This window comes from Diceros bicornis, chromosome 22 (assembly GCF_020826845.1).
Source record: "Diceros bicornis minor isolate mBicDic1 chromosome 22, mDicBic1.mat.cur, whole genome shotgun sequence".
In the NCBI taxonomy this organism is placed as follows: Eukaryota; Metazoa; Chordata; class Mammalia; order Perissodactyla; family Rhinocerotidae; genus Diceros; species Diceros bicornis.
Genome location: NC_080761.1, coordinates 29,051,687 through 29,078,684, shown reverse-complemented (window position 1 = coordinate 29,078,684; position 26,998 = coordinate 29,051,687). Strand labels below are relative to the sequence as shown.

The 26,998-nt window shown below is 34.7% G+C and overlaps 1 protein-coding gene across 3 annotated transcripts in view; it reads right to left on the bottom strand.

Moving 5' to 3' along the window:
• Positions 1 to 26,998, bottom strand: part of JAK2 (Janus kinase 2) — a 156,327-nt gene that overhangs the window by 43,723 nt on the left and 85,606 nt on the right. For all 3 annotated transcript variants that reach the window (XM_058565750.1, XM_058565751.1, XM_058565752.1), the window contains 6 exons: positions 24,409 to 24,526; positions 18,411 to 18,556; positions 9,781 to 10,102; positions 8,864 to 8,983; positions 4,021 to 4,178; positions 2,131 to 2,242 (listed from right to left, as the gene is read on the bottom strand). In XM_058565750.1, the coding sequence (XP_058421733.1) occupies positions 2,131 to 2,242; positions 4,021 to 4,178; positions 8,864 to 8,983; positions 9,781 to 10,102; positions 18,411 to 18,556; positions 24,409 to 24,526 (976 nt within the window). The remainder of the gene's footprint in view (positions 1 to 2,130; positions 2,243 to 4,020; positions 4,179 to 8,863; positions 8,984 to 9,780; positions 10,103 to 18,410; positions 18,557 to 24,408; positions 24,527 to 26,998) is intronic.

The window sequence follows — 26,998 nt, the reverse complement described above, 5'->3', positions numbered from 1 at the left end:
CTTAAAAAATTTCAAGCAAATGCCATGCTGTTTCATGTCTTGATAACTTGTACATGCTCTCTACCTATGAATGTTCATCCTCTCCTTCTGAGCAGTGGACTTTTATTCATTTCTTTTTTTTTTTTTTTTAAATGCATTTCTTTGTGTGTGCGTGTGTGTGTGAGAAAGATCAGCCCTGAGCTAACACCCATGCTAATCCTCCTCTTTTCGCTGAGAAAGACCGGCTCTGAGCTAACATCTATTGTCAATCCTCCTCCTTTTTTTTTCCCCCCAAAGCCCCAGCAGATAGTTGTATGTCATAGTTGCAGATCCTTCTAGTTGCTGTGTGTGGGACGCGGCCTCAGCACGGCCGGAGAAGTGCGTCGGTGCGTGGCCGACGCACTTCTCCGTGGCGGCGTGGATCCGAACCCGGGCCGCCAGTAGCGGAGCGCGCTCACTTAACCGCTAAGCCACAGGGCCAGCCCTATTCGTTTCTTAAAACTCAGTTAACGTCCACTTTTTCTGTGAGGTCCTCCTTAACAACTCTCACCCCATTCCAAAAGCAAAGGTGATTATACCTTCCATTGTGCCACTGTTGTATTTGTATAATTATCTCTAATATGGAAATTTTAATATTTTTCAATTTTTCAATGTTTGTTGTCTGTGCTATACTATGAACTTGTTCATTCATCTATTTTTTTGAGCTGATTCTTATAAGCTTATTCAACCTACTTAGAACCCTTCATATAAAATCAACTAAATACCTCAAGTCCTTCCTACTCCAAAAGATCTTTCTTAATAATTATAATCCTTTCTGTTATTGTCTGTATTTGCCTATACTGGATAATTACAATGCTCAATTTATTATTTTTTAGGGTATACTTTGTATTATACTTAGTATTATAATATTTAGTATTATTTTTGTTTTTCCAAAACATAAGTTTCTCGAAGCAGGGCTATATCACAAACTCCCTAATACATAGCCCCCATATTAGGCTGGGCAAATACAGTAAACATAAAAAAATACACATTTTGATTTGATAATTGAATATAATGCACTGTTATATATTACAGTAAGAAGACACTGTGAAATAAGGATAGATTATTGGTATTTTACAACGCTGAAGTCATGGAGTAACCTACCTTCTGTATTTATGGACAGTTAATCCACTCTACATATGCTAAATATAAGATCGTTGCATTTTATAAAAATTAAAATAATTGAGTAACAAAATCCTTACTTTCCCTACTTTTAAAAAGTAAGATAAATTTTGGAAGCTGTTATAAATTTCCTCAACATTATCATGAAACTGCCTTATAAGTGATAGTATCTTTTCAGATAATTTTGGATATTAAACAATCTTAGATGAGATCCAAAATTATCTCTATTAACAGCAAGGTTTCATTGTAGTTTTACGCTTAAAACATACACTGTAGATCATTATTCTCTTTTTTTTAAAAGATTTTTTCTTTATTTTTTGTTGTTGTTGAGGAAGATTGGCCCTGAGCTAACATCCGTGCCCATCCTCTTCTACTTTTTGTATGTGGGATGCTGCCAGAGCATGGCTTGATGAGCAGTGCATACGTCCATGAAGGGGAATGGAACCTGCGAAACCCCGGCAGCTAAAGAAGAGTGCAGGAACTTAACCATTATGCCAATGGGCCGGCCCCTATAGATCGTTATTCTTAATATTGGAAAACCACACTAGTTAAAAGTGCTATAGTGTTTGTTTCTTCGCTATTGTCCTATTTCACTCTAATCTTGTAATCATTACCAGTAAAAGGAAAGTTTGCTTCTGATTTACTTTATTCTACTTGTTTTGGTAAAGATTTCCATTTCTGTGAAAAAAGAAACGTCACAAGACTTCATGAGATCTGATACATTGGTAACACTCAAATAGCAAAAAATAAAATAAATTCCAAATAAAAAGATAGAAAGACATTATAAATTATGTTATATTTTTATATAAATCCTAGGAATTACATCTTGTTTATGCAGAATCCCTGAGGTAAATTAAGCATTATTATGCTAGTTATCATTTCCAGAGCTACAATTCTAAGTATTAAAAAGGAAATATGATAGATAGACATAATGGGGAAGTTACATGGACTAAATAAAGCTGTTACCATTAATTAATGTGACATACTAACCTCAACAGCAAAAGTCAGAAAATATTTATTAAAGTCCTTTGGACTGCATCGAAGTACATAGAGTCCAGTCTGATTACCTGCTTTCTTCAGCTTGCTGATGGCAAAATCCATTCTAAAGGTAAAGAAGTAATTTGAATGACAATGTAGCAAGCACAAGGACATTACGACTATATGTCATCTAAAAGATCAAAGTCAAATCTAAAACATTCAGAATTTTTAGAAGTCTCCTCTACTTTATATGTTTATCAATAATCTTGCAAGGAAAAATATTAAAGTAACAAGCTATTTTTCAGTAAGTTCAAACCAATTCAAGGGGCAATTATGTTGCTTTAAAAACAAATAAAAGGTATTATAAGACACACAAAATGACAAAAAACAATCTCTTTGAATTTTCTGCCTTCTGATTACAAATTTAGTGTTTAAAAAACCGTACTCTGACAAAATTTCATTTAACTATGCAAACAATATATCATGAAACACTTCTTATGTCTCTTCTACCATAGCAATAACTAATATAAAAATTTATGTGCATTATTTTAATATTTAATGTAATACCAAAGTCCAGTAAAAGACTCATGGCAAGTGACAAACACTACTGATTTTTAAAATTTGCTATATGTTTTATTGAAGCTGCACATCTTGAAGGAAAAGTCAAAATGTAATCTACAAGAAAGCAGGAATCATCTCTGTTTCACTTACCACTATATTTCTCATACATAAATCAGTGCCTGGCACATATTAGGTACTCAGTAAATGTTCTATAAACAAATAAAAGAATGCTTGAATGGATGGATGGATAATGAATGAATGAACGGTAGGAGTTTTTAAAATATTGAATATGTAATTATATTAGAATGTTCAAACAGTGCAACTTTTTCATAACCACCATACTTATTATTAAACAGACATTAGGTATAGACTGAATCAAGTCTTAAATATCAGTCAGGATATGTTTTCTCAAATATTTAACTAAGGATAGGTTAAGGTCAGGAAACATATGCTCACAATCCCAGATTGCTTCTTCTGCTCAAGTCCTTCAAACCTGGTACCAATCATAAAGTACATCCTAGCTGAGACATAACTAGGACTTAGGCTAAACAGATGTTATGCACGATAGCTGGCTTTATCCAGTATTGAAGTAAGGGTCCACAACTGTGTGGCTCAATATGGTAGCTAGTAGCCACACGTAGCTATTTAAATGTCAAGTTATTAAAATTAAATTAAATTAAAAATTCAGTTCCTCAGTTGCACTAGCCACATTTCAGTGAACGAATGTTACAGATATTCCCTCATGCCTGTAGTGAATGTTTGATAAGTCGTATATGAAGATGCTTCATATAATGCTGAATAGCCACATGTGGCTAGTGGCTACTATATTAAACAGCACAGATACAGAATATTTTCATTTTCATCACTGCAGAAAGTACTGCACAGTACTCGTACATCACATACATCTTGTGTTCAAAGCTTTCACTAAAAGGAGTTAGATTACCCAAAAATAATGATGATTATCAAATTTTGCATTGTGGTTCTTCTGTCGTATTTCAAAATTAATGAAACATAAATTGGAGGGTTTCTTAAATTAACACCCAAGAATTATTTAAACACACCTAGGCAACTAAATGTCAAACTTATACAAGTTAGAAGTATTTTTATACTATACTACACAATTTATAGATTGGGATACAGATAGCAGATTATAACCTAAATAATTCTACCTACTAAGTGATTTGATTGCAAATAGACTTTTGTTAAAAAAAAAAATCTTCAGTCAAATATTTTTTCTAAACTCTTAAACCTACGTATATATTCTATTGTGTAAAATCTTTTTTTTTGTAAATATCTCATTTACTTTGTTAAAAATTTACTTTTAAAGTCTGTATTACTCACGAAATTGGGCCATGACAGTTGCTTTGTATATTTTCAAGCACCATCGGAGGTGCTACTTCTTTACAGAGGTAATGATGTGCATCTGCAGTTAATCTATAATATCCATCAATTAATGACACAAAAGACAAAGCTTCTCTCAATGAGCTAAGTTCAATTTCCTATGTGGAAAAAAGAAAAAAAATAATAGTAAGTATTATTTAAAAAGTCAACTAGATGCTACATATTGAAAATTCTCTTCACTCCATGTTGTTAGATTAATTCTCCTAAATTAATTTTCTTCTAAATTGCTCAAATGTCTTTTTTATGGCTCTCAATTACCCAATCTGAACTACAAATTCTTGTGTCTGATATTCAAGACCCTCTCGAATGTTAGCTTATCATGCCTTTCCAGTTATAGTTCATTCTACATTCATAACATTACTGTATTTTCCAATACTCCTATTAGACAAATGTGCCATTCATCTCAATTAGAAATCTATCTAATCTGATACAAAGGTTTGTATTAATTAGAAATAATGAGCATGGGGCCGGCCCGGTGGCGCAAAGTGGTTGGGTGCGCGCGCTCCGCTGCGGCGGCCCGGGGTTCACTGGTTCAGATCCCGGGCGCGCACCGACACACTGCTTGGTAAGCCATGCTGTGGCGGCGTCCCATATAAAGTGGAGGAAGATGAGCACCGATGTTAGCCCAGGGCCGTCTTCCTCAGCAAAAAAAAGAGGAGGATTGGCGGATGTTAGCTCAGGGCTGATCTCCTCACAAAAAAAAATAAAATAAAATCTTTCGGAGTACACCCATGGTGGTTGACTTTAAAAAAAAAAAAAAAAAAAAAGAAATAATGAGCATTTATTTTTAAATATCATTTATTTTCACATACACTGCTAAGGTTAAAGTGCTCAAGCTATAAACTAAAATGTATGGAGTATAAACTAAAATCATATACAGCTATGCTATGATTGTATCACATATACATATGTGACTATATAATCAGCCTAAAATGCAGCATCTTATTTAATGGGAAAACACCAAAGCAACTTCTCCTAAAATCAGGAATAAGATAAGAAAGCCCACTATTTAATTTTGTACCGTATTGTATTGTATACAGCTAATATAATTAGGTCATAGAAAGCAAATATAAATATAGAAATTGGAACTAAGGAAGTAAAACTATTTCTATTTGGAGATTATATTGTACACGTGGGGAACCCAAAAGAAAACAGCTATAAAACTACTACAATGGTAAGATAATTCATTAAGATAGCAGGATACAGAAATCAATAGTTTTTAACATATATAAAAAATAGTCAATCATATAATGAAAAAAAGATAGCTCTATTTATAACGGCAGCAAAAAAAAAATGTAATAGCTAGAATTAAACTTAACCAAAAAAGGTACAAAATCATTTTTCGAAAAATTTCAAAACGCTCTTGTAAGATGCATCTTTTTATTTGAATATATACAAGATTTACCATGTTCTTGGATAGGAAAATTCAATATCATAATGATGTAAAAATCCTCCCTAAATTAACTTTCTAACTTGTCACAATCCCAGTATAAAATACCAACAGGTACTGGCAGATATACCCAGAAACACAAGGCAAATATGAGATTCAGAAAACCAGGGATCCAACATAAGAGAGACAAGAAGATAATTCCCACCTTGATAAGAAAGGGATGCTCAAGTATTAGAGCTGTGCATGGCCTCGAGAGGTTCCAGTCTAGATTATATAGTAAGACTCAGTGATCAAGGAAGGACTTTTCCAGGAAAGAAATAGAAGTGATATATTTGACAGGTCTGATTATGTGAAATACTATATTGAGAAGTGAGCTACTTTATAGAGTTCTTGCAGGGAATGGAAAGATATATACCAAGGAAAAAAAGTTAAAGGAATGAACTCCCAGAAAAACAAAAGTTGTACAAGAATGGAAATGTCATCACAATATTCTACTTGGCTCAGCAATGAACCATATTTATCATAATGGGAACACAGAATACGGACTTATACCAAAAGTTATACTAAGGAGAGAAGTATGTGATGTATTTGAACTATAAAAGGTATTTAGCTAACACAATTAAGCCATAAAAATAGGTATTATAAAAGATCATAAGCAGTGTTAAAAGATTTGGAGAACTGCAAACCTGTACAACAAAGGATTAATATACCCAATATATATTGATTGAAAAAACCTATAGGGGCCGGCCCGGTGGCGTAGCAGTTAAGTGCGCACGCTCCGGTTCGGTGGCCTGGGGTTGGCAGGTTCGGATCCCGGGTGCACACCGAGGCACCGCTTGTCAAGCCATGCTGTGGCGGCATTCCATATAAAGTAGAGGAAGATGGGCACAGATGTTAGCCCAGGGCCAATCTTCCTCAGCAAAAAGAGGAGGATTGGCATCAGATGTTAGCTCAGGGCTAATCTTCCCCACAAAAAGCAAAAAAAACCCAAACCTATAAAGCAATTAAAAATAGAAAACTAGTCAAAGGATATGAAAAGACAATCCAGAGAAGAAGAAATACAAACAGCTGGTTTACAAACACATGAGAAATTGCTCAATCTCAGGTTCTAATAAAGGAAACGCAATCTAACAACAGGACAGTAATTTTTGTCTATCAGTTTGGCAAAAAACCAAAAGATTGATAACATCCAAGGATGCTGCAACGAACAAGAGGGTGCAGATATCTCTTCAAGAGAGTGATTTTGTTTCCTTTGGAATATATACTCTGAAGTGGAATTGTGAGATCAAGATGCTAAATTTTATGTGAAGTGCATTTTACCATACTTTTTAAAAAAAGATAAAGATAGAAAAAAATGCCAGAGTAAAGAGTAAGAGGATAGTAAAAAAAGTGTAACTAACATGTAACAGACTGGGAAAATGTGATAATAAGCAAAAATTAATTACGTTCTTATATCCAGCAATAATTTGTTAGAAAAATCCATTGAGAAAAAGTTCTTAACCCTAATAAGTAACAGAAAAAGCATAATATATCATGAATAAAATTCAGCAAGAAACATGATGTATCAATATGAATAAAACTATCAGAAGTTACTGAAGGGACCAGCCCAGTGGCGCAAGTGGTGAAGTGCACGCACTCTGCTTTGGCAGCCCAGAGTTCACAGGTTCAGATCCTGGGTGTGCACCGACACACTGCTTGGTAAGCCATGCTGTGGCGACATCCCATACAAAGTAGCGGAAGACGGGCACGGATGTTAGCTCAGGGCCACTCTTCCTCAAGAAAAAAGGGGAGGATTGGCATTGAATGTTAGCTCAGGGCTAGTCCTCCTCACAAAAAAAAACATAAAAATAATAAATAAAAATAAATTTTAAAAGTTACTGAAAAACATAAAATAATACTTGGATACAAAGAGAAATACAATGTATCCCTTAAATAGAAAATGTAAAGAAATGTCATTTCTTCTCAAATTAATCTTTAGAGCAATTCCAACAAAATGTCAATGTAATATTTTAAGGAGCTTTAGGAATACTCAATAAAAAGGTAGTGTCACAGTTTAGAGCTTAGGTTATCAAATCACACATTTGGGTATACACAGGCTCTATCACTTAACACTGAGACCTTGGAAAGTTACTTAACCTCTCTGTATTGCAAACTTAAAATAAAGTCAACAAGTCCAAATACCATCCCTAATGTGATGTTCACATTAGCATCAATAAACTCTTCTAGAAATATTAGAAACATTTATTCTATAGATACCACACTTATAGAATAAATATTTACGTGTATGGAATACGCATGTATTTGTGGTATTTACAGAATAAATATTCCTTCTATAAATTCCACATTGGGGTTGATATTTATTAATCATCCTTTTATTGATCCATGAAATACTTATCAAGCTCTTTCTAAACTAGGCCCTAGAGGGTCAGCCCCAGTGGCCTAGTGGTTAAGTTCGGCACACTCCACTTCGGCAGCCTGGGTTTGGTTCCCGGCAGACCTACACCACTCATCTGTCAGTGGCCATGCTGTGGTGGTAGCTCACATACAAAAAGAAGAAGATTTGCAGCAGATGTTAGCTCAAGGCAAATCTTCCTCAGCAAAAACAAACAAACAAACTAGGCCCTGGAACACTGTGCAAGATGCAGAGAGTAACAACACACAAAAAAACATGATTCTTACCTTCAAGAAGCTCACAGTCTAGCAAGTAGTAGGTGCACACTATCATATTTTTATCTAAGACCAGGACAGCGTACTGACTACAGTGAGTTACAAGTTGGTTATAATTTTGGTAATATAACTCTGAAATGGCCAGATAGCTAGGTCATATAGATATGAAATTTAAAAGCAGAGTATAAAGGAATTCATTTCTTCCCTTTCAATTAAGATAAGTGAAAATTTTGAAACTATTTAAAGAAAGAAAGGATTAATCTTTTAGAATCAGTCATGTCTTACAGCTTGGTAGGGCTGACCTGGGATTGGTTTATATTTTGTTATATAAATTCCAGATAGTATTGTTCTGATTTCTCTTCCTCCTTTAATTAGGCGGTATGATTGGCATTATGCACATCTCTATTGCTAAAAAAAGTTTATAGTCAGGAATGAGCATTACAACAGGGAAAAAGCACAACCCAGAGTGGGGGGAAAAAGTAACTGGTGCTTTGCTAATGATAAAAATGAGTGAAAAATATACTAATGTACAAGAAACTCGGTAGGAAGATAGTGTTGGCAGTGATACAAAAAGCTAGATATAATCAAAAAGCTTACTATACTGATGTTTATGTTTAGAGCTATGTTTAATACTATAATCAAAATTCCTACAAGAAAATAACTTTGGTATTAAGATTCTGAAATACTTATTAAAACAACCATTATTTAGTTATAAAGCAAACTTACCAGAGTTTTACCATCTTGCTTATGGACAGTTACAATTCTGCTCTCATCTGAGCCTTCTTGGTGTGCTTGCTTAATATTGACATCAATAATATCAGGAAAATCACAATATAATTGTAAATCCTGTAATTAAGAGCATTTGAAATTAAAAATAGGTAGAATTTATGGAGCCATTTTAATACATGACAAGGAGATAACATTCATTCCAAATTCTTTAAGATAAAAAAGTACTGATAGCAATAGTTAAGTATTAAATGAGATTCTCTCCCCCAATAATCTAACCCTAAGACTACATCATATTTTGCTTTGACTTAAAAATGAGAGCATTAAAGGATGCCAGAAATCTAAAGTGTGCTATAGTATCCTTCAATCCAACCAACATTAATAAGAACCATTGCCAGAAAATTGAAAGTTTAACTACCAAAGAATGAAGATAAAAAACAAATAAATCTCTAATAACAATCTAAGAACACAGATATGAACAAACTTAAAACTGTAATGCAAAGCTAAAAAAAAAACTAAGTTATTTAACAGGTATACATCATCATAAAAACAATTAAAATTAATCTTTTCCAATTAATTAAATTTTATGATTGTGTCCTACTATCAATAATAGTAAAAGAAAAAAAGGAGGCAAAACTACCTTAAAAATCACTTTTAATTTTCAAGCCTTTTCTGAAACTATAAGAACACCATTACTAAATATTTTGTCATAAAAAATTAAATAAAAAACCATTTAAGAACAACGAGAAAAGAACTAGAGAAATGACCTTGATGGCTTCACACTATTAAAAAATGTGCACTTCTATCAATGGGAGAAGAGAAGTGCAAGACCATGTTTCAAATGAGTAAGATTACTTTGCTTCTATTGCCATTCTACTTAAATTAACAAAGAATGAGAACGTATCATTAAGGATTACCTGTTCTGTCAGTGTCTCACTTTCTTTATGTTTCCCTCTTGACCACTGAATTCCACCGTTTCCAGTTATTATAATGGTTGCAAAAATCTCCTCACCTGAAGGACCTCTTCCAGGTTCTTTTACTTCAAATTGCTCTGTGTAGAAGGCAGACTGAAGAGTTTCCAGATTTATAAGATACTTAAGTTTCAAGTTCCTGGCAGTGGCTTTGCAATGGCTGAATTGCTCAATAAATCTGCGAAATCTGTACCTTATTCGTTTTCTTGTCAAAATATGATAGTCTTGGATCTTTGCTCGAACACATTTTGGTAAGAATGTCTTGTAGCTAGGGACAAAGAGCACACACAGAAAAGCAAAACAAATTGGAAGATAAATCTAAAACAAAATTAAAAGAGAAGTTACCTCCTTTCTCCATGATAGGTAAGTACTATAGCACAGTAGTCAAGTGGAGAAAGGTGACGTAGCCACCACGTCTACAGAATAAAACCTTAAGGTTTCATTTGATGATGTGAATACATAGACAAATTCTGAGTTACCATAAATGTTTAAAACAGGAGATGTTAATTTTCTTCCCCTAATGAAGACTTAGTCTAGTTAATAATGGAGTCTCTAAAAATTTGTTTTCACTGATTATCTTATATACTATATTTTTGGCACTGTATTGCAAATATTTCCTATGATGCTGTACACCAAAATTCATCTGAATTCTGGAAATTGTTACATTTTGTTGGATGCTACTGTTGTTCATTATGCAAACACACTTCTTTTGTATACATTATTTTCTTAGGCCAGCTTCAATAACTCCTAATAATTCCTTTGCAATCAAAACAATTCCATTTGGAAATGTTCTGACTCTTTTGTACTTCCATCTCTATGTAAAATATCCTAAAGAAGGTGGATAAGCTATTTCCCTCCTGCTCAAATATCTGACAAATGAAAAACATTTTATTTCTGAAGGTACGACTATATTAAATTTCCATGCCTTCACCTATGCTAATCCTTCTTCCCATCACCCATCTCCTATCTGGTTAGCTTTTACCCATTCTACAAGTGTTAGCTCAAGCATCCTCAAATCCAGGAAACCTTTCTGGACCTCTATGACAATGTTAGATGCTCCTCCCTTTGTCTGACAGCATTCTGTGCACCCCTCCATAATACCACTTATCACACTATACTGTACTTGAGTGTTTACAACCAGTGCTAGAGAAGGCTCATGCTGAGAGTTTATTATTACATTTTAAGGATTATTTTGAGCTGATTGTTAAACATTCATCATTAAAATTTAAGTTATATAAATTTACAAATAAATAAATTATATTAAAAGTATAGGTAATAGGGGCTGGCCCTATGATGTAGTGGTTGGTTTGGCACACTCCACTTCAGCGGCCCGGGTTTGCAGGTTTGGATCCTGGGCACAGACCTATATCACTTTTCAGCCATGCTGTGGCAGAGACCCACATACAAAATAGAGGAAGAATGGCACTGATGTTAGCTCAGGGAGAATCTTCCTTAGCAAAAAAAAAAAAAAAATATATATATATATAGTATATATATATATATATAGGTATATATATATATAGGTGTATATATATATATATAAAATATATATAGGTACATATATATATAGGTGTGTATATATATATATAAAATATATATAGGTACATATATATATAGGTATATATAGGTATATATATATACCTATATATATTATATATATATAAAAAATATATATATATAGGTATATATAATATATATATAGGTATATATATATTATATATAGGTATATATAGGTATATATATATAGGTATATATATATATTATATATAGGTAATAAATACTACCTATATATATTATATATAGGTATATATAGGTATATATATATATATATAGGTATATATATATATATATATATTATATATAGGTAATAAATACTCAAAATGCATCCCTTCCTAACTATTTTATAGTTTTTATTTTACATTTTACTACTAACTATGCTTTTGATGTCATTTATGTTTATCGTATATGAGTAGTGGAAAGGGTTTGCTATTGCTCATCTCTTCCCAACTCTGCATTCGGTGACATCAGGTTGATACCTTGAAATTGGCCATGGAGAGAGTATTTATACCACGGATTTCAGCAAAGATCACAAATAAATCAGACCTTGCCCCCTACCCCCAAGTTGTTAAACATTTACCAACATACCACTGCTTACTCCCTTCTCTACTCTACCCTAAGCCCCTTGAGGAACTCTCAGTTTTGTACTCAAGCAGCCAGAGCTGCTGGAGCAAAACAAGGTAGATGAATTGCATTATAATAAATTCATAATCACCAATTTCAAATGGGCTTTCATTACTACCATCACTTTTACTATATTTCTATGTTCAACTAATCTTCCCAAGACTCACAACTATGTCAAACCTTCTCGAACTTCCTCAAACCTCCTACCTTTCTTCCGCCTCAAACTCAGCTACATTCCTCCTCACTTGCAGCAGACTTCATCTCCTTCTCAAGGGAAAAATTAAAAAAAAAAGCTTCTCTAAGCAGAATTCACTCAATATCCTGCTAGCAAACCTACGTACATCTGCACTCATTTTCTCTCCTTCCCACTTATTACAATAAATGAGGTATAAACCTGCTAATTAAAGCCATTTCTTTGACATGTATTTACCTACACCCTCTCTCTTCCTCTAACATACATCCACCCTCTGAGGACTTTTACTCTATTTTTTCTCTTCTATCCACAAGGTTTAAAAATACTAATACTATTCCCATCTTAGATGTAAAATGTAAAATCTCTTTATCCCATATCTCCCTCCAGCTACATCCTATCTGGCCTCTTTTTGAAAGTTTATTCAGCCAGTTCCATTTTCTTGCCTTCCATTTACTCCTCAACTCACTCCAATTTGGCTTCTGCTCCATTACTCCATAGAAACTGCTCTTGCCAAAATCAAGAGAAACTTCCATGTTGGTAAAAACAAATTCCCATGTTCATTTTACTTGTCAGTTTTCAGTAGCATCCAACACTGTTAATCATTCTCTCCTTGAAACTCTCTCCCTTTAGCTTTCTTGATTTTATTCCTACCTCTTGGCTACTCCTTCTCAATTTTATTTACAGGTTCATTCCCCTTTGCCTGGTGATTAAATGTTGGAGTTCCTTAAGACTTAATTATGGACCCTCTTCTTATCTATACTCTCTTTTTCTCTAGACACTCTATATGCAAATGACTCTGATATCTCTATCTCTAGCCCTAACCTCTAAGCTCTAGACTTATATCTTCGACAGTCAAATCAATCTACCTATTTAATTTGGATGTCTCAAAAGCTACTCAAACAATGTGTTAAATCAAACTCATGAATTCCCCTAAAGTTCTCCCCTAGAAGATCCTCTTATAGCATTCCCTATCTGAGTAAACAGCACTACAATTCATCTACTTCTACAAGCCCCACAAACCCAGGAAGCATCCTTTACACCATCTTCTCCCTCAATCCCCATTATTCACTCCAACACCACATTCTCTTATTTTACCTTCTAAATATTTCTCATTACCAACCCATTCAACAATATCTCCTGGAGGAACTACCGCAATGGCCTTACTTTCTGGTCAATTCGAATTTCCATTTACTCTTAGCACCGTCTGATTTGTTTTCTACACTGGAGTCATGGGGATCTTTTAAGAACAAAGATCTAATCATTTCACCCTTGCATGGTTTCTTAGTGTTCTTAACCTTGTCAACACGACTCTAAGGTTCTATATGGTCTAGCCCCTGCCTTGTCTCCTACTATTTTAAGCTCTAGCCATACTGACTCTCTTCCTATGCTCCCTTCTGCTACAAGGCCTTTTCCATGAGTCTCTACTCTCCACCGCTCACCTCTCTCCACCCAGTAAATTCTACTCATTTTCCAGATCTCAAAAGTCACACTCTGGGGGCCGGCCCGGTGGCGCAAGCGGTTAAGTGTGTGCGCTCTGCTGCAGCGGCCTGGGGTTTGCAGGTTCGGATCCCAGGTGCAGACCTACACCCTGCTCATCAAGCCATGTGTGGCGGCATCCCATATACAAAAAATAGAGGAAGACTGGCAACAGATGTTAACTCAGGGCCGATCTTCCTCAACAACAATAACAAAAAAATATAATCAGAACGCAAATGATTCCTACTTTATCTACTTCCGTCAAAAACATTAGTTGCCAAGAGCCTTACTAAATCTGGAATGCAATTTACATAAACACCAATGGCTACTTGATTTAATAAAGCTTTGAAAACCTATCTGGAGATAAAAAGAGGAGTTAAAGATAATAACATAAAACAAGGCTTTCCACTTTGATGCTTAGAATAAAGGACCAGATATACATCCTTCGGGAATACCATAGGAGTGTGTGGTTCTTGAATATGGTGAATCCGCCTCAGTGTCATGCTATCAGAACCAGACTCGTTAGAAACACTAAAATTTTTCAAGAGACACAAAGTTGTTAACTCTCGAAACATAAAAACATTTTCCTCATGCTTTTCTTATATTGAGTTTTTAAAGAATCCTAAAATTGAGGTTCTAAAAGGCTCTAAAATTGAGCCTTGCCCTAGAAACTAGTATTTTTTGTACTGTAAAATGAAATCTGTATTTTATTATTACAATTGGAGTAGGCTACTGGAAACCTAGTATTTGTACAGTTATTTAAAAAGGGAGTCTAATGATAGGAGGTATGTAGTTCAGCTGCTATGTAAGTGGCCTTGGCCCTGGCCTAGTGTTTGCAAATTCAGCAGTCTCCTTTAACCTCTTTCCATTCTCCAGTTCTCTTCTTCCCACCTTTTAGCAAATTGAGGATTTTAAAGAGCAGATGAAAAAAGAAAATGAAAAAAATCTTATTCGTTTCCTTCACTGTCTATACTCCAAAATCTAAGCCACAAGGTTCAATTAGGAATTAGCGTACAAAAGAGTAACTATCTAATACATACACATGCACAAAGAGATGCACAAACACATATATACAGGCAGATATGCACATAGAGGCATGGGCTCACACACATAGACACACCTAACACACAGGCAGAGACACACAGAGTGCACCTTACACGTATTTCTTTTAAGTTTGGGAAAGAATATGTATTTAGTTATACTAATCAAAGATCCATACCCTACTGGATATTTCTGGGAACAACACAGTTTATTTCATTCTGCCAAGAACTAATCATTCATCTGTTCTCCTGTCAATCCTGAATATTTTAACACTGAGTTGAGTTCCTTGATCATTTCTCAGAAATGAGCACTAAATGAGAATTCAAAAAACATCAGTGAGTTAAATTATATTAAGAAGGCAAGCAAGGCAGACATGTTTTGCTTCAGAACAGGCATAAATTATTTATCTAATATTAAAATATCATGGTACAAGAGACAAAAGAAAAAATAGATAAATTAGACTACTTCAAAATTTAAACTGTTATGCTGCAAATGATACTTTTAAGAAAGTGAAAAAACAATCCACAGAATAGGAAAAATATTTGCAAATCACATATATGATAACTTACATCTGGGGATTTGTATCCAGAATATATGAAGAACTCAATAATAAAAAATATTGAATTGTACACTCTAAATGGGTGAACTTTATGGTATGTGAATTTTATCTCAATAAAGTTGTTTTAAAATATCATGGAATCGTATGACGAATGTTTAATATCTATACAATTTTAAAAGTAAAATAAAGAAAAAAATGATGCAGAATTTTGCAGATGCATTTATATGCTGGTTAAGAGAATCAGAGAAATACAATTGCTAAACATTCACTGGGTTTAGGACACTAGACTAAATAATGTAGGAAGAAGAATAAATAGATGGCATGATTCCTGACCTCAAAGAAACCCTAATCCACACAGAAAGATTATGCCAAGACCTTGGACAATATCATGGTCTCCAAAGCAGAAGTGTTTCACCATAGCATAAGCCTAGAGATGGCTTCATATTTTTTAAATTCATCTTCAGCGGCTCAAAGCTTCTCCATTCTTCAACTGTGTTCCCTCCAATTCCTTCAATTTCTATTAACAATATCTAAGATATTCCTCCCCTGACTCTGTTCTGCTATGGACTCACACATTGCAGGTATTCAATAAATAGCTGTTGAATGAATGAATGAGTGAATGAGTTAATATCCTAAGGAGTGTCTGTCTGCGTTTTTTAAAATTTTACTTTTTATTCAAGTATAATTGATATACAATATTATATTAGTTTCAGGTATACAATATAGTGATTTGATATCTTTATACAATACAAAATGATCATCAAGCTAAGTCTAGTTACCATCTGTCACCATACAACGTTATTACAGTATCATTGACTATATTCTCTATGTTGTACATTACATCCCTGTGACTTATTTATTTTATAACTGGAAGTTTTTACTTCGTGATCCCCTTCACCTATTTCACCCATTTCACCCTCACCACTCTCCTTTCTGGCAACCGCTAGTTTGTTCTCTGTATCTATGAGTCTGTTTCTGTTTTGTTACATTTGTTCGTTTGTTTTGTTTTTCAGATTCCACATATAAGTGAAATCATATAGTATTTTTCTTTCTCTGTCTGAGTTATTTCACTTAGCCTAATACCCTCTACGTCCATCCATGTTGTTGTAAATGGCAAGATTTCATTCTTTTTAATCGCTAAGTAATATTCCATTATACACACACACATACCACATCTTCTTTATCCATTCTGTCTGTATTTTAATAAAGATCAAGGCCTTAGTGGAAAACAGAAACGTTTTTGTTTTTCCTCTGGACTTTGGAATCTTTTTGATTCCTCAGTGATCATACCCTATGGCTTATACTCTTAGGTTAAGGCCTAAGAGACATCTGAAAACAAAACAAGAATACTTAAAACCAAAGAGGGAAATGCAGAAATTGATACACTGCAAATTGGGTATGTAACTGTTTTGACTGTTATGTGACTATGACTACATACATACATACTGTTACATACAAAACAGGAATGATTGGGGGCCGGCCCAGTGGCGCAAGCAGTTAAGTGCGCCCGCTCTGCTGCGGCGGCCCGGGGTTCACTGGTTTGGATCCCGGACATGCACTGACGCACTGCTTGGCAAGCCAGTGCTGTGGTGGCGTCCCATATAAAGTGGAGGAGGATGGGTACGGATGTTAGCCCAGGGCCAGTCTTCCTCAGCAAAAAAAGAGGAGGATTGGCAGATGTTAGCACAGGGCTGATCTCCTCACACACACACACAAAAAAAGACAAAACAGGAATGATTGAAGCCAGTTATTGAGAGAAGGATTTCAAGGAATAAAGAGAGTTATAACCAGACTTCATGACATCCTCAAACTTTTAATCTGGTAAGTATGGAATATATAAAACACATATTTAGTCTTCAAACTTAAAAAAAAAAATCAAAGCATTCTTATAATAGTCATATAGACCTTTAAAAAGAGTGGAAGTTTTACAGTCATTCAAGTTGGACTGTAGGAGTAGTGTTTCAAAAACCGTTACTAGGCATGATTATCAAAATTCAATGCACAGAAGAATAATGTGAAGAATGTGGAGAGTGTGGATCACTTCTATAAGAATCTGCTGGATCAGTTATAATATGAAGAAGGTCTGAGGATCTAATATAAAAGATGGTGACTATAATTGATAACACTATATTGTATAATTGATATTTGCTAAGAGAGTAGAGCTTAATGTTCTCACCAAAAAAAGAGAAAAGATAAATACGTGAGGTGCTGGATGTGTTAGTAAACTAGACAGGGGAATCCTTTCACAATGTATACATATATGAAATCACCATGATGTATACTTTAAATATCTTACAATTTTATATGACAATTATACCTCATTAAAGCCAAAATAAAAAAAAGTCTCCTGGAGCACTTGCAAAAATTCATATTTCTGGGCTTCACCTCAAATTTATTGAATCCAAATTCTTGGGTTAGAACCCAAGAATCTTCAGTTTTAACAGGCACCTCGGGAGACACTAATTCAAGTAAAATAAGGACCACTATTTGACAAATAGTGATTCAGAATTATTTATACTGCTATCAGAAATTATGTTTCCAGGTGCTCTTTTCATTCCTCTGACCTTACCTAGCCTTTTCAGAATAAATGAATCAAATAACAAATAGGTATTGAACACCAATATTTTCTGTAGTACTCCAACTCTTTCAATAATTTCTTGTAGTTATAAGATAAATAAGTACCTGGGATGTAATGTACAATATGATGACTATCGTTAACACTGTTGTATGATATATATAAAAGTTATTAAGAGAGTAGATCCTAAGAGTTCTCATCACAAGAGAAAAAAATTTTTTTCCTTTCTCTTTTTTTTGTATCTGTATGAGATGATAGATGTTAACTAAATTTATTGGGCTAATCATTTCACAATATATGTCAAACTATTATGCTGTATACCTTAAACTTACACAGTGTTTTATGTCAATTATATCTCAACAAAACTGGAAGAAAAAAATAATAATTTAATTTATCCCAAAAGGTATGTGTTATACACAAGGAAGAAAAGTTACCCACGTTACTTTTAATTATTATAAAATCAAAAAGTATGGGAAAATACAGAAAATACAAATTATATAAAAACTGCAACTGTTCACATTTATGTATATGGATTTGCATAAGGAAATTACCTGATAGAGCTATAGATGGTCAGTGGGGTTTGATCCTTTTCTTTGGCTATCCTCATCATATCTAACACTGCCATCCCAAGACATTCTTCCTGTGTTTCATGAGTCACAGGTACTTTTATCCATCCATGCAAAAAATCATGCCGCCACTAAAGGGAAAAAAAATTTAGAAAGAAATATAAGTTTCACTATCGCATTTTAATTTACTATCATATTTTAACCTATAACCTAATTTCCAGGACATACACGTTTGAAAAATGAGAAATCAACTGGTCCCTTGATTTTCAATCATTTTGCCATAAAATTTTAGTAAAAGTTCTTTTGCAAATGGAAACTGATTTAAATTGGGTTCCCAGTTATAGCATACATGTGACACAACCTATTTCACTGCTGATATCTTTAGATTATATCTTCTACATCAAAATTACCTAAATTACAATAGATATTAATTAATTAAATAGGTACAGAGTTCAAAGCATTATACTGAGGACTATGTTGGATACAAAGAAATATAAGATGTGGTCTCAGCCCTCAAGCAGACAAAAATCTAGCAAGAAAGCAAAACATGTAAACAAAAAATTATAATGCCAGATACTGTATAGTAAGTGCCACACAACATATGCTTCAGGAACTTAAAGGAAGTTGAGAGAATATCCACTTGGGGTAATTAGGGAAGATTTCATGGAAAATTCAAAATTTCATGTATTCTTTGAAGATGAAGAAATTTCTGATGGACACAAAACAGGGTGAGGAAATAGAAGAAATGATAAAAACAAAGCACAAGGCATGTTCAGAGATACAAACTAGTTTGGCTGGGGCACACAATTTACGTAAGAGAACAGAGTGGATTAAAATTTGGAAAAGTAAGTTGGGGTGAGCCTGCACATACCCTTGAATGACTTGATCCTAGAAGCAACAGAGAACCATTTTCTCAAAGCATCCGTTTCTTAAAGCATCTTTTCTTAAAGCATCATGACTCTTTCATTGGTAGAAGTACCAATGACAGAAGTACTTTAAGAAAATAAAGTGTATTCAGGGAGACTCTTTAAGAGGCTGCGGTAAGGGGCTGGCCCTGTGGCTTAGCGGTTAAGCGCACGCATTCCGCTACTGTCGGCCTGGGTTCGCATCCCAGGCGCGCGCCGATGCACCGCTTCTCCGGCCATGCTGAGGCCACATCCCACATACAGCAACTAGAAGGATGAGCAACTATGACATGCAACTATCTACTGGGGCTTTGGGGGAAAAAAAAGGAGGAGGATTGGCAATAGATGTTAGCTCAGAGCCGGTCTTCCTCAGCAAAAAGAGGAGGATTAGCACTGTTGTTAGCTCAGGGCTGATCTTCCTCACAAAAAAAAAAAAAAAAAAAAAAGAGGCTGCAGTAATGGTTCAGATATGAGATAAGGATCTGATGTAGGGAACAGAAGACACTAAGAGAGTCTGAAGAAAATTGATAACTTTACATAAAAAATTTAAAAAAGGGAAAAACAGAAGTTCCAAGATTTGATTCGGATGATTTAGGGACATGGATAAAATCAGATTGAAATGTAATGGGAAAAAGGAAAGGGTAGAATGTAAAAAGCACCAATATTCTAAAAATAATAGGAATTTTCTTTATAAAAAAAGTTAAGAGCCATAATATTAGTTGAAATATCAATATTTAACCAAGGTTTTAAACTGGATAAGAGAAATACAGGGCTGCCTTCTATATTTTATGTACGGATCTCCCTTCTTATGATGTGATAAGATCTCATGAAATTAAAGTTTTATATGAATCCTTTAAAAATAATTTTATTAAAAGAAATAAATATGCATTTAAAAGTATATTTGTTTGTTAACTTTCTATTAACAAATTAGAAAACATTTTAGTGTAAGAAAATAAACTATATTACTTAAAAGGCACAAACCATGAAATAATCAGTATTAACCAAAACAAAGGCCTAAATGTTAGTAATACAAAATGAATTCAGGGAAGTAGTTAGATTTATTTTTGCTCAATTTCAAACACTTATTTCACCACATTTTTCAAAACGAGTAAGAAAGTTATTCTGATTAAGAAAGAGCTACAGATAACTGATGGCTAGATAGATTCCTTTTAATCACTTGATTTTGTTCCATAGACCATATAGGACCAGAGGATAATACATTCTGTTCATGAGGCTATTCTGTGGAACTCTTGCCCAAAAGACAATAAATATATGAAAAATTAGGGAGAGCAGGGCTAAGAACATAATCAACCAAATACCCATTAAAGTTACAAATGAAATAGAGTCCCAAATACCAAAGCATATTATTTTAGACTAGCCTTCCTTAAACATCATAGTACAATACAACAATAAAAATTTCATTTAATTAAAATTGTAGAAAAGCAGTTTTTCACCTGGGTAGCTGACAACATTTAAACCAAGAAATTTCATCTTCATTCAGCCAGAAAAATAAGAAAACAGGTATAGTCACAAAATCAGAAATGAACCGAAGTAAGAACACAGAGTAAATATCCATTTTTTTCTGAATATATATGAATTTATTAAAGGTTGTTCACATGGCAGCTAAGTAGCCATATTTGATGACATAAAGACAATCTTCAGAAGAAAATGAATTTAAAAGGGACACCTCACTTTTGGCTTTCATTTGCTTAACTTTTCCAAATCTATCTTTCTATAGTACTGTCTTACATACTTGAAAGACGGTTTAGCAGCTAAAATATTTTTTTATTTATTTAAAAATGTCAACGTATTGTTACACTTGGGTGATATCACTGGTCAAATTTGCTTTATTTAGTCTACAATATACATATAGTCTAACCTGATATTAATACAATCTGAGAATAAGTTAATTACTACCTTATTTATTTTCCAGGCACAGATTTAGAGAAGAAGAAACATTAAAAATAGAAAATTGCATGTGGTACTGTCCAGACACAATTTAGGATTCTATTGTGAAATTATTTTGCCATTCTAGATAAGAAATCTCTCCTAGGAAGACAAAATTGGAAATCATTCATAATTTTTCTAGATCAAAAATATGAGATATCACAGTATTAATATTAGGGTAAAGTAACTGAATGAATAGTTTAGGAAAATTTTCCTTATTAATGGGACTTAACTAGCATGCCACCAAAATAAACCAGCTCTGCAGCATAGATGAAACAACATAATCATAAAAGCAGCAGAAAGTCATAACCTCATAGTATGCTATTCTCAGAAGCTTGTCTTTCTTTCCTTTTTTTTTTTTTCTTGGTGAGAAAGATTCACCCTGAGCTAACACCTGTTGCCAATCTTCCTGTTTTTTTTTTTCCTTGAAGAATATTTGCCCTGAGCTAACATCTGTGCCATTCTTCCTCTATGTTGTATGTGGGTCGCTGCCACAGCATGGCCAACGAGTGGCACAGGTCCATGCCCAGGATCCAAATCTGTGAATCCAGGCCGCCAAAGCGGAGCAGGCTGAACTCAACCACCAGGCCACAGGGCCTGCCCTGTCTCTTTCTTTTCTTAATGGCTACTCAAACAAAGGAAGCTGTATAAAAGTTGGTTGGTGGTGAAATGATTTTTGACAAGAGTGACAAGACAATTCAACAGAGAAAGGACAGTCTTTTCAACAAATGGTGCTGGAAAAATTGGATATTCACATGCAAAAGAATGAAGTCAGACCCTTACTTTATACCATATATAAGAATTAACTCAAAATGGATCAAAGGCCTAAATGTAAGAGCTACAACAATATAACACTTAGAAGAAAATAGGAAGAAAGCTTCATGATACTGGAGTTGGCAATTTCTTGGATATAACACCAAAAGCAAGTAACAAAAGAAAAAAATAGATAAACTGAACTACATCAAAATTAAAAACTTTTGTGCATCACAGGACACAATCAACAGAGTAAAAAGGCAACCTACGGAACAGGAGAAAATAGTGGCAAATTATATATCTGGTAAGGAGTTAATATCCAGAATACATAAAGAACACTTACAACTCAACAACAAAAAAACAACCTAATTAAAAAATGGGCAAAGGACTTGAACAGACATTTTTCCAAAGAAGATATACAAATGGCCAAAAAGTTTATGAAAAATGCTCAACATCACTAACCATTAGAGAAATGCAAATCACAACCAGAATGAGATACCACTTCACACCTATGAGAATAGCTATCATCAAAAGAACAGAAAGTAAGTGTGGTGAGAACGTGAAGAAATTGGAATATTTGTGCACTGCTGGTAGGAATATAAAACGGTGCAGCTGCTATGGAAAACGGTATGGCAGTTCCTCAAAAACATTAAAAATAGAACTACCATATGATCTAAAAATTCCACTTATGGAAATATATCCAAAGGAATTAAAAGCAGGGTCTCTAAGAGATCTGTACACTAATGTTCATTGCAGCCTTATTCACAAGAGAGAAAAAGTGGAAGCAACTCCAGTATCCATCAACAGATGAATGGATAAACAAAATCTGGTATATACAATGGAATATTATTCAGCCTTAAAAAGGAAGGAAAGGAGCCAGCCGGTGGCACAGCGGTTAAGTGTGCGCGCTCCGCTGCGGCGGCCCGGGATTCACAGGTTCAGATCCTGGGCGTGCAGCGACGCACCGCTTGCTAAGCCATGCTGTGGTAGCGTCCCATATAAAGTGGAGGAGGATGGGCATGGATGTTAGCCCAGGGCCAATCTTCCTCAGGAAAAAAGGGGAAGATTGGCATTGGATGTTAGCTGGGGGCTAGTCCTCCTCACAAAAAAAAAAAAAAAAAAAAAAGGAAGGAAATTTGATACATACTACAACATGGCTGAACCTTGAAGATGTTACGCTAAGAAAAATAAGCCAGTTACAAAAAGTAAATACTGTATAATTCCGCTTACATGAGGTACCTGGAATAGGCAGATTCATAGAGACAGAAAGTTGAAAGGTAGCTGACAGGGGCCAGGAGGAGGGAAAAATGGGAAATTATTGTTTAACGGGTATGAAGTTTCAGTTTAGGAAGATGAAACTGTTCTGGAGATAGACGGTGGTGATGGTCACACAACAATGTGAATGTACTTAATTAATGCCACTGATCTGTCAACTTAAAAATGGTTAAAATGGTAAATTTTATTAAGTATATTTTACTACAAGTAAAAAAAAACGGTTGCTCTCATACCCTATAAGAAATATTTTTTCAATTTGTTGCTGACAAACTTAACTAATCCTACTAGATATCTTAGAAATGTGAGCCATGAGGATCTGTGGGGTTATTTCCTCTGATACTAGCAAATCTGATTTAGAACTCCTTAATCTGACACCTTGGGGATACCAAGAGCATATCTTTATCCAAAAGCACTAATATCTTTTCTTTTCTTTCTTTAGTTTCTACTCCTCAGTCTGAAGGCACATAAAAACAAGTTATTTAATAACAAAACATTTCAATTACAGTTTAAACCAAGGTAAGAGACAAGAAAGCACTACAAAATGTTCAGGTACACCACAAAAATTTAACATAACAGTATTAATAAACAAATAACTGGAACACAGCTCTCAGACTAAGTATCAACATCCAGCCACCCTCCTATGAGGAGCTACAAAAACTATTGCAGCTCAATTTTTATGCAGTTACCTACTTCCTTTACATTTCACTACCCACTATTGAAGTCTGAAATTGTTCAAGAATTAAAAAAAAAACTTCTCTAAAGAAATTCTACTGTCTTATATTCCAGCCACTTATGTCTACATGAATCATGCTGTAAAACTCAGTTCAAACTTTGTGAAATCCTTAAAATGATCTAACATACTAAGATAAAAGAAAATTCAAAAGGGCCAATTCAAAGAATCTTTATAAAATAGATTCTATTTTCCATAAACTTTGGGATTAAAAATTAGTGATAAAAAGACAATTTTGTTACCTCTCTGCAACTGCTATGCGAGACAGAACGTCAATTTTCCCATATATGAAGATTTTTCTGATTAAGAGATACGTTACACAGCAAGACATTTATCACTTAACACACGTAGAAGTAAGATAATATAATCATACCTGAGCAAAAAGGTAAGACATGACAAAGTCGTCAAGAAGAGGAGCTTCAGCACCTCGAGATATCCCATGCCGATAGGTTCTGTTGCTGCCATTACAATACCAGTAAGGAAAGTAAAATCTACAAGACAGTTAAAACATTCAGTCAGCCTCCAAATAGATCAAATATAAACATACTGTGTATAAACAACCACTTCCAGCATAGTGAAAGGTATTATCCCATTACCGGAAAACACAGCTAACAGTGTTGAAATACAAGTTGGAGACAAAAGGAAATCTGGATAAGACCATTACAATAATATATGCAAAAAATACAAGAAACATAAGTGTAAAATCAATATACTGCCTTCTTCCATGCACAGAATGTAGAAGCAATAACAGGAAATAGAGAAATATAGAAATAAAACATTAACAAAAAAATTTTTTTTAACGTTAATCCAGTTTTATCAGTAGAGGAATCTAAAAATGCTAATTTGGTATGAAAAGAAATAATTGCTTCTTCTTTTTAAGAAATGGATGTTAGGGGCCAGCCCGGTGGCATAGTGGTTAAGTGCACGCCTCTACTGCGGCAGCCTGGGGTTCAGATCCCAGGTACGCACCGATGCACCACTTGTCAAGCCGTGCTGTGGCGGCATCCCATATAAAGTGGAGGAAGATGGGCATGGATGTCAGCCCAGGGCCAGTCTTCCTCAGCAAAAAGAGGAGGATTGGTGACAGATGTTAACTCAGGGCTGATCTTCCTCACAAAAAAAAAAGAAAAACCAGAAAAGAAATGGATGTTAAAAACTTGTTTTCACAGAGGGCCCGGCCCAGTGGTGTACTAGTTGAGGTCGTGTGTTCCACTTTGGCGGCCTGGGGTTCACAGGTTCGGATCCCAGGTGTGGACCAATGCACTGCTTGTCAAGCCAGGCTGTGGCAGGCGTCCCACATATAAAGCAGAGGAAGACAGGCAAGGATGTTAGCCCAGGGCCAATCTTCCTTCCCTAGTAGTTACACCCAAATAACCCCTATCCATTCCCCAGTCCTAAGCTACCACTCATCTTTCTCTGTCTATAAATTAGCCTCTTCTGGACATTTTATATAAATGGAATCATATATTATGTGGCCTTTTCTACCTTCTTTCATCTAGTATGTTTTCAAGGATCATCCATGTTATAGCATGTATCAGTACTTCATTCCTTTTAATTGCCCAATTAATATTCCATTGTATGCATACTGGATATACTACCTTTTGCTTATCCATTCATCACTTGATGGACATTTGAGTTGTTTCTATCTTTTTGCTACTGTGAATAATGCTGCTATGAACAGTCATGTACAAGTTTTTTGTGTACGTGGATGTATCTTTTCATTTCTCTTCCATATACCTAGGGGTGGAATTGCTGCATCATATAGTAATTCTATGTTTATCTTTTTGAGGAACAAATTGTTTTCCAAAGCAGTTGCACTATTTTATGTTTTACATTACAACGGCAACATATGAGCATCCCAGTAGTTCACAGTTCAGGTGGTTCAGGTGGAGAGTTTAGCTAAATTACTCCACGGTATTGTTGCCTTGGCATTCATTTTGTTTGGCTAAAAGGCCTGCAGTGAACTTAAATGGAAACTAGCCCCCTCATGCAAGTGTATGGTGTAGATAGCAGCCTGCAGAGTCACAAGCAAATGTAAGTTTCTGATATGACTTCACTAATAGTCCTTGTGATCAACAGTCTCCCCAGCCTCCTAGTGCCTAACTCTTATGTGCCCCTTCAATAAGACTCCCAAGTGGCTTACCAAAACTCAGCTATTTTGATTTGAACTGACCCATCTGGTCTTTGCCCAGGAACCCCAAAGCACTCTACCCATAGACCCTAATAAAGGCATGTGCTCCAGGTCCTGTCTACACTCTGCCTTGAATTCCCTGTGTGGCCCCTTGAGGTATGCTGGGTACTTCCTCCTCCAGGACCTGTGAGTACTAAACTTTTCTACTTCAATTCCTCTTGTGGTCTGTTATTGAACTGCAGCTAACCATCTGACAGCCTGTGCTACATATATTTAATAAGTGTTAATTTGACAAATTCATAACAACTTGTCTATCTTTTTTTACTTTTGCCCTTCTAGTAGGTGAACTGGTACTGTGGTTTTGATTTATGTTTCTCTAATGAATAATGATGTTAGGCATCTTTTCACATGCTTATTGGCCATTTGTATGTCTTGTTTAGAGAAATGTCCGTTCAAATCCTTTGCCCATATATTCATCAGATTGTCCTTTACTGTTGAGCTGTAAGAGTTCTTTATGTATTCTGAATATAAGACCTTTATCATATATATGATTTACAAACATTTTCTTTCATTCTGTGGCTTGTCTTTTCACATTCTTGACAGTATCATTTGATGCACAAACATATATTTTGATGAATCCCAATTAATCCATTTTTCTTTTGTCACTTGAGCTTTTGGTGCCATATTGAAGAAACCATTGCCTAATCTAAGTACACGAAGGTTTACTCCTATGTTTTCTTCTAAGAGTTTTATAGTTTTAGCTCTTAGATTTAGGTCTATGATCCATTTTAAGTTACTTTTTTGTATATGGTGTGAGTTAGTGGTCTAACTT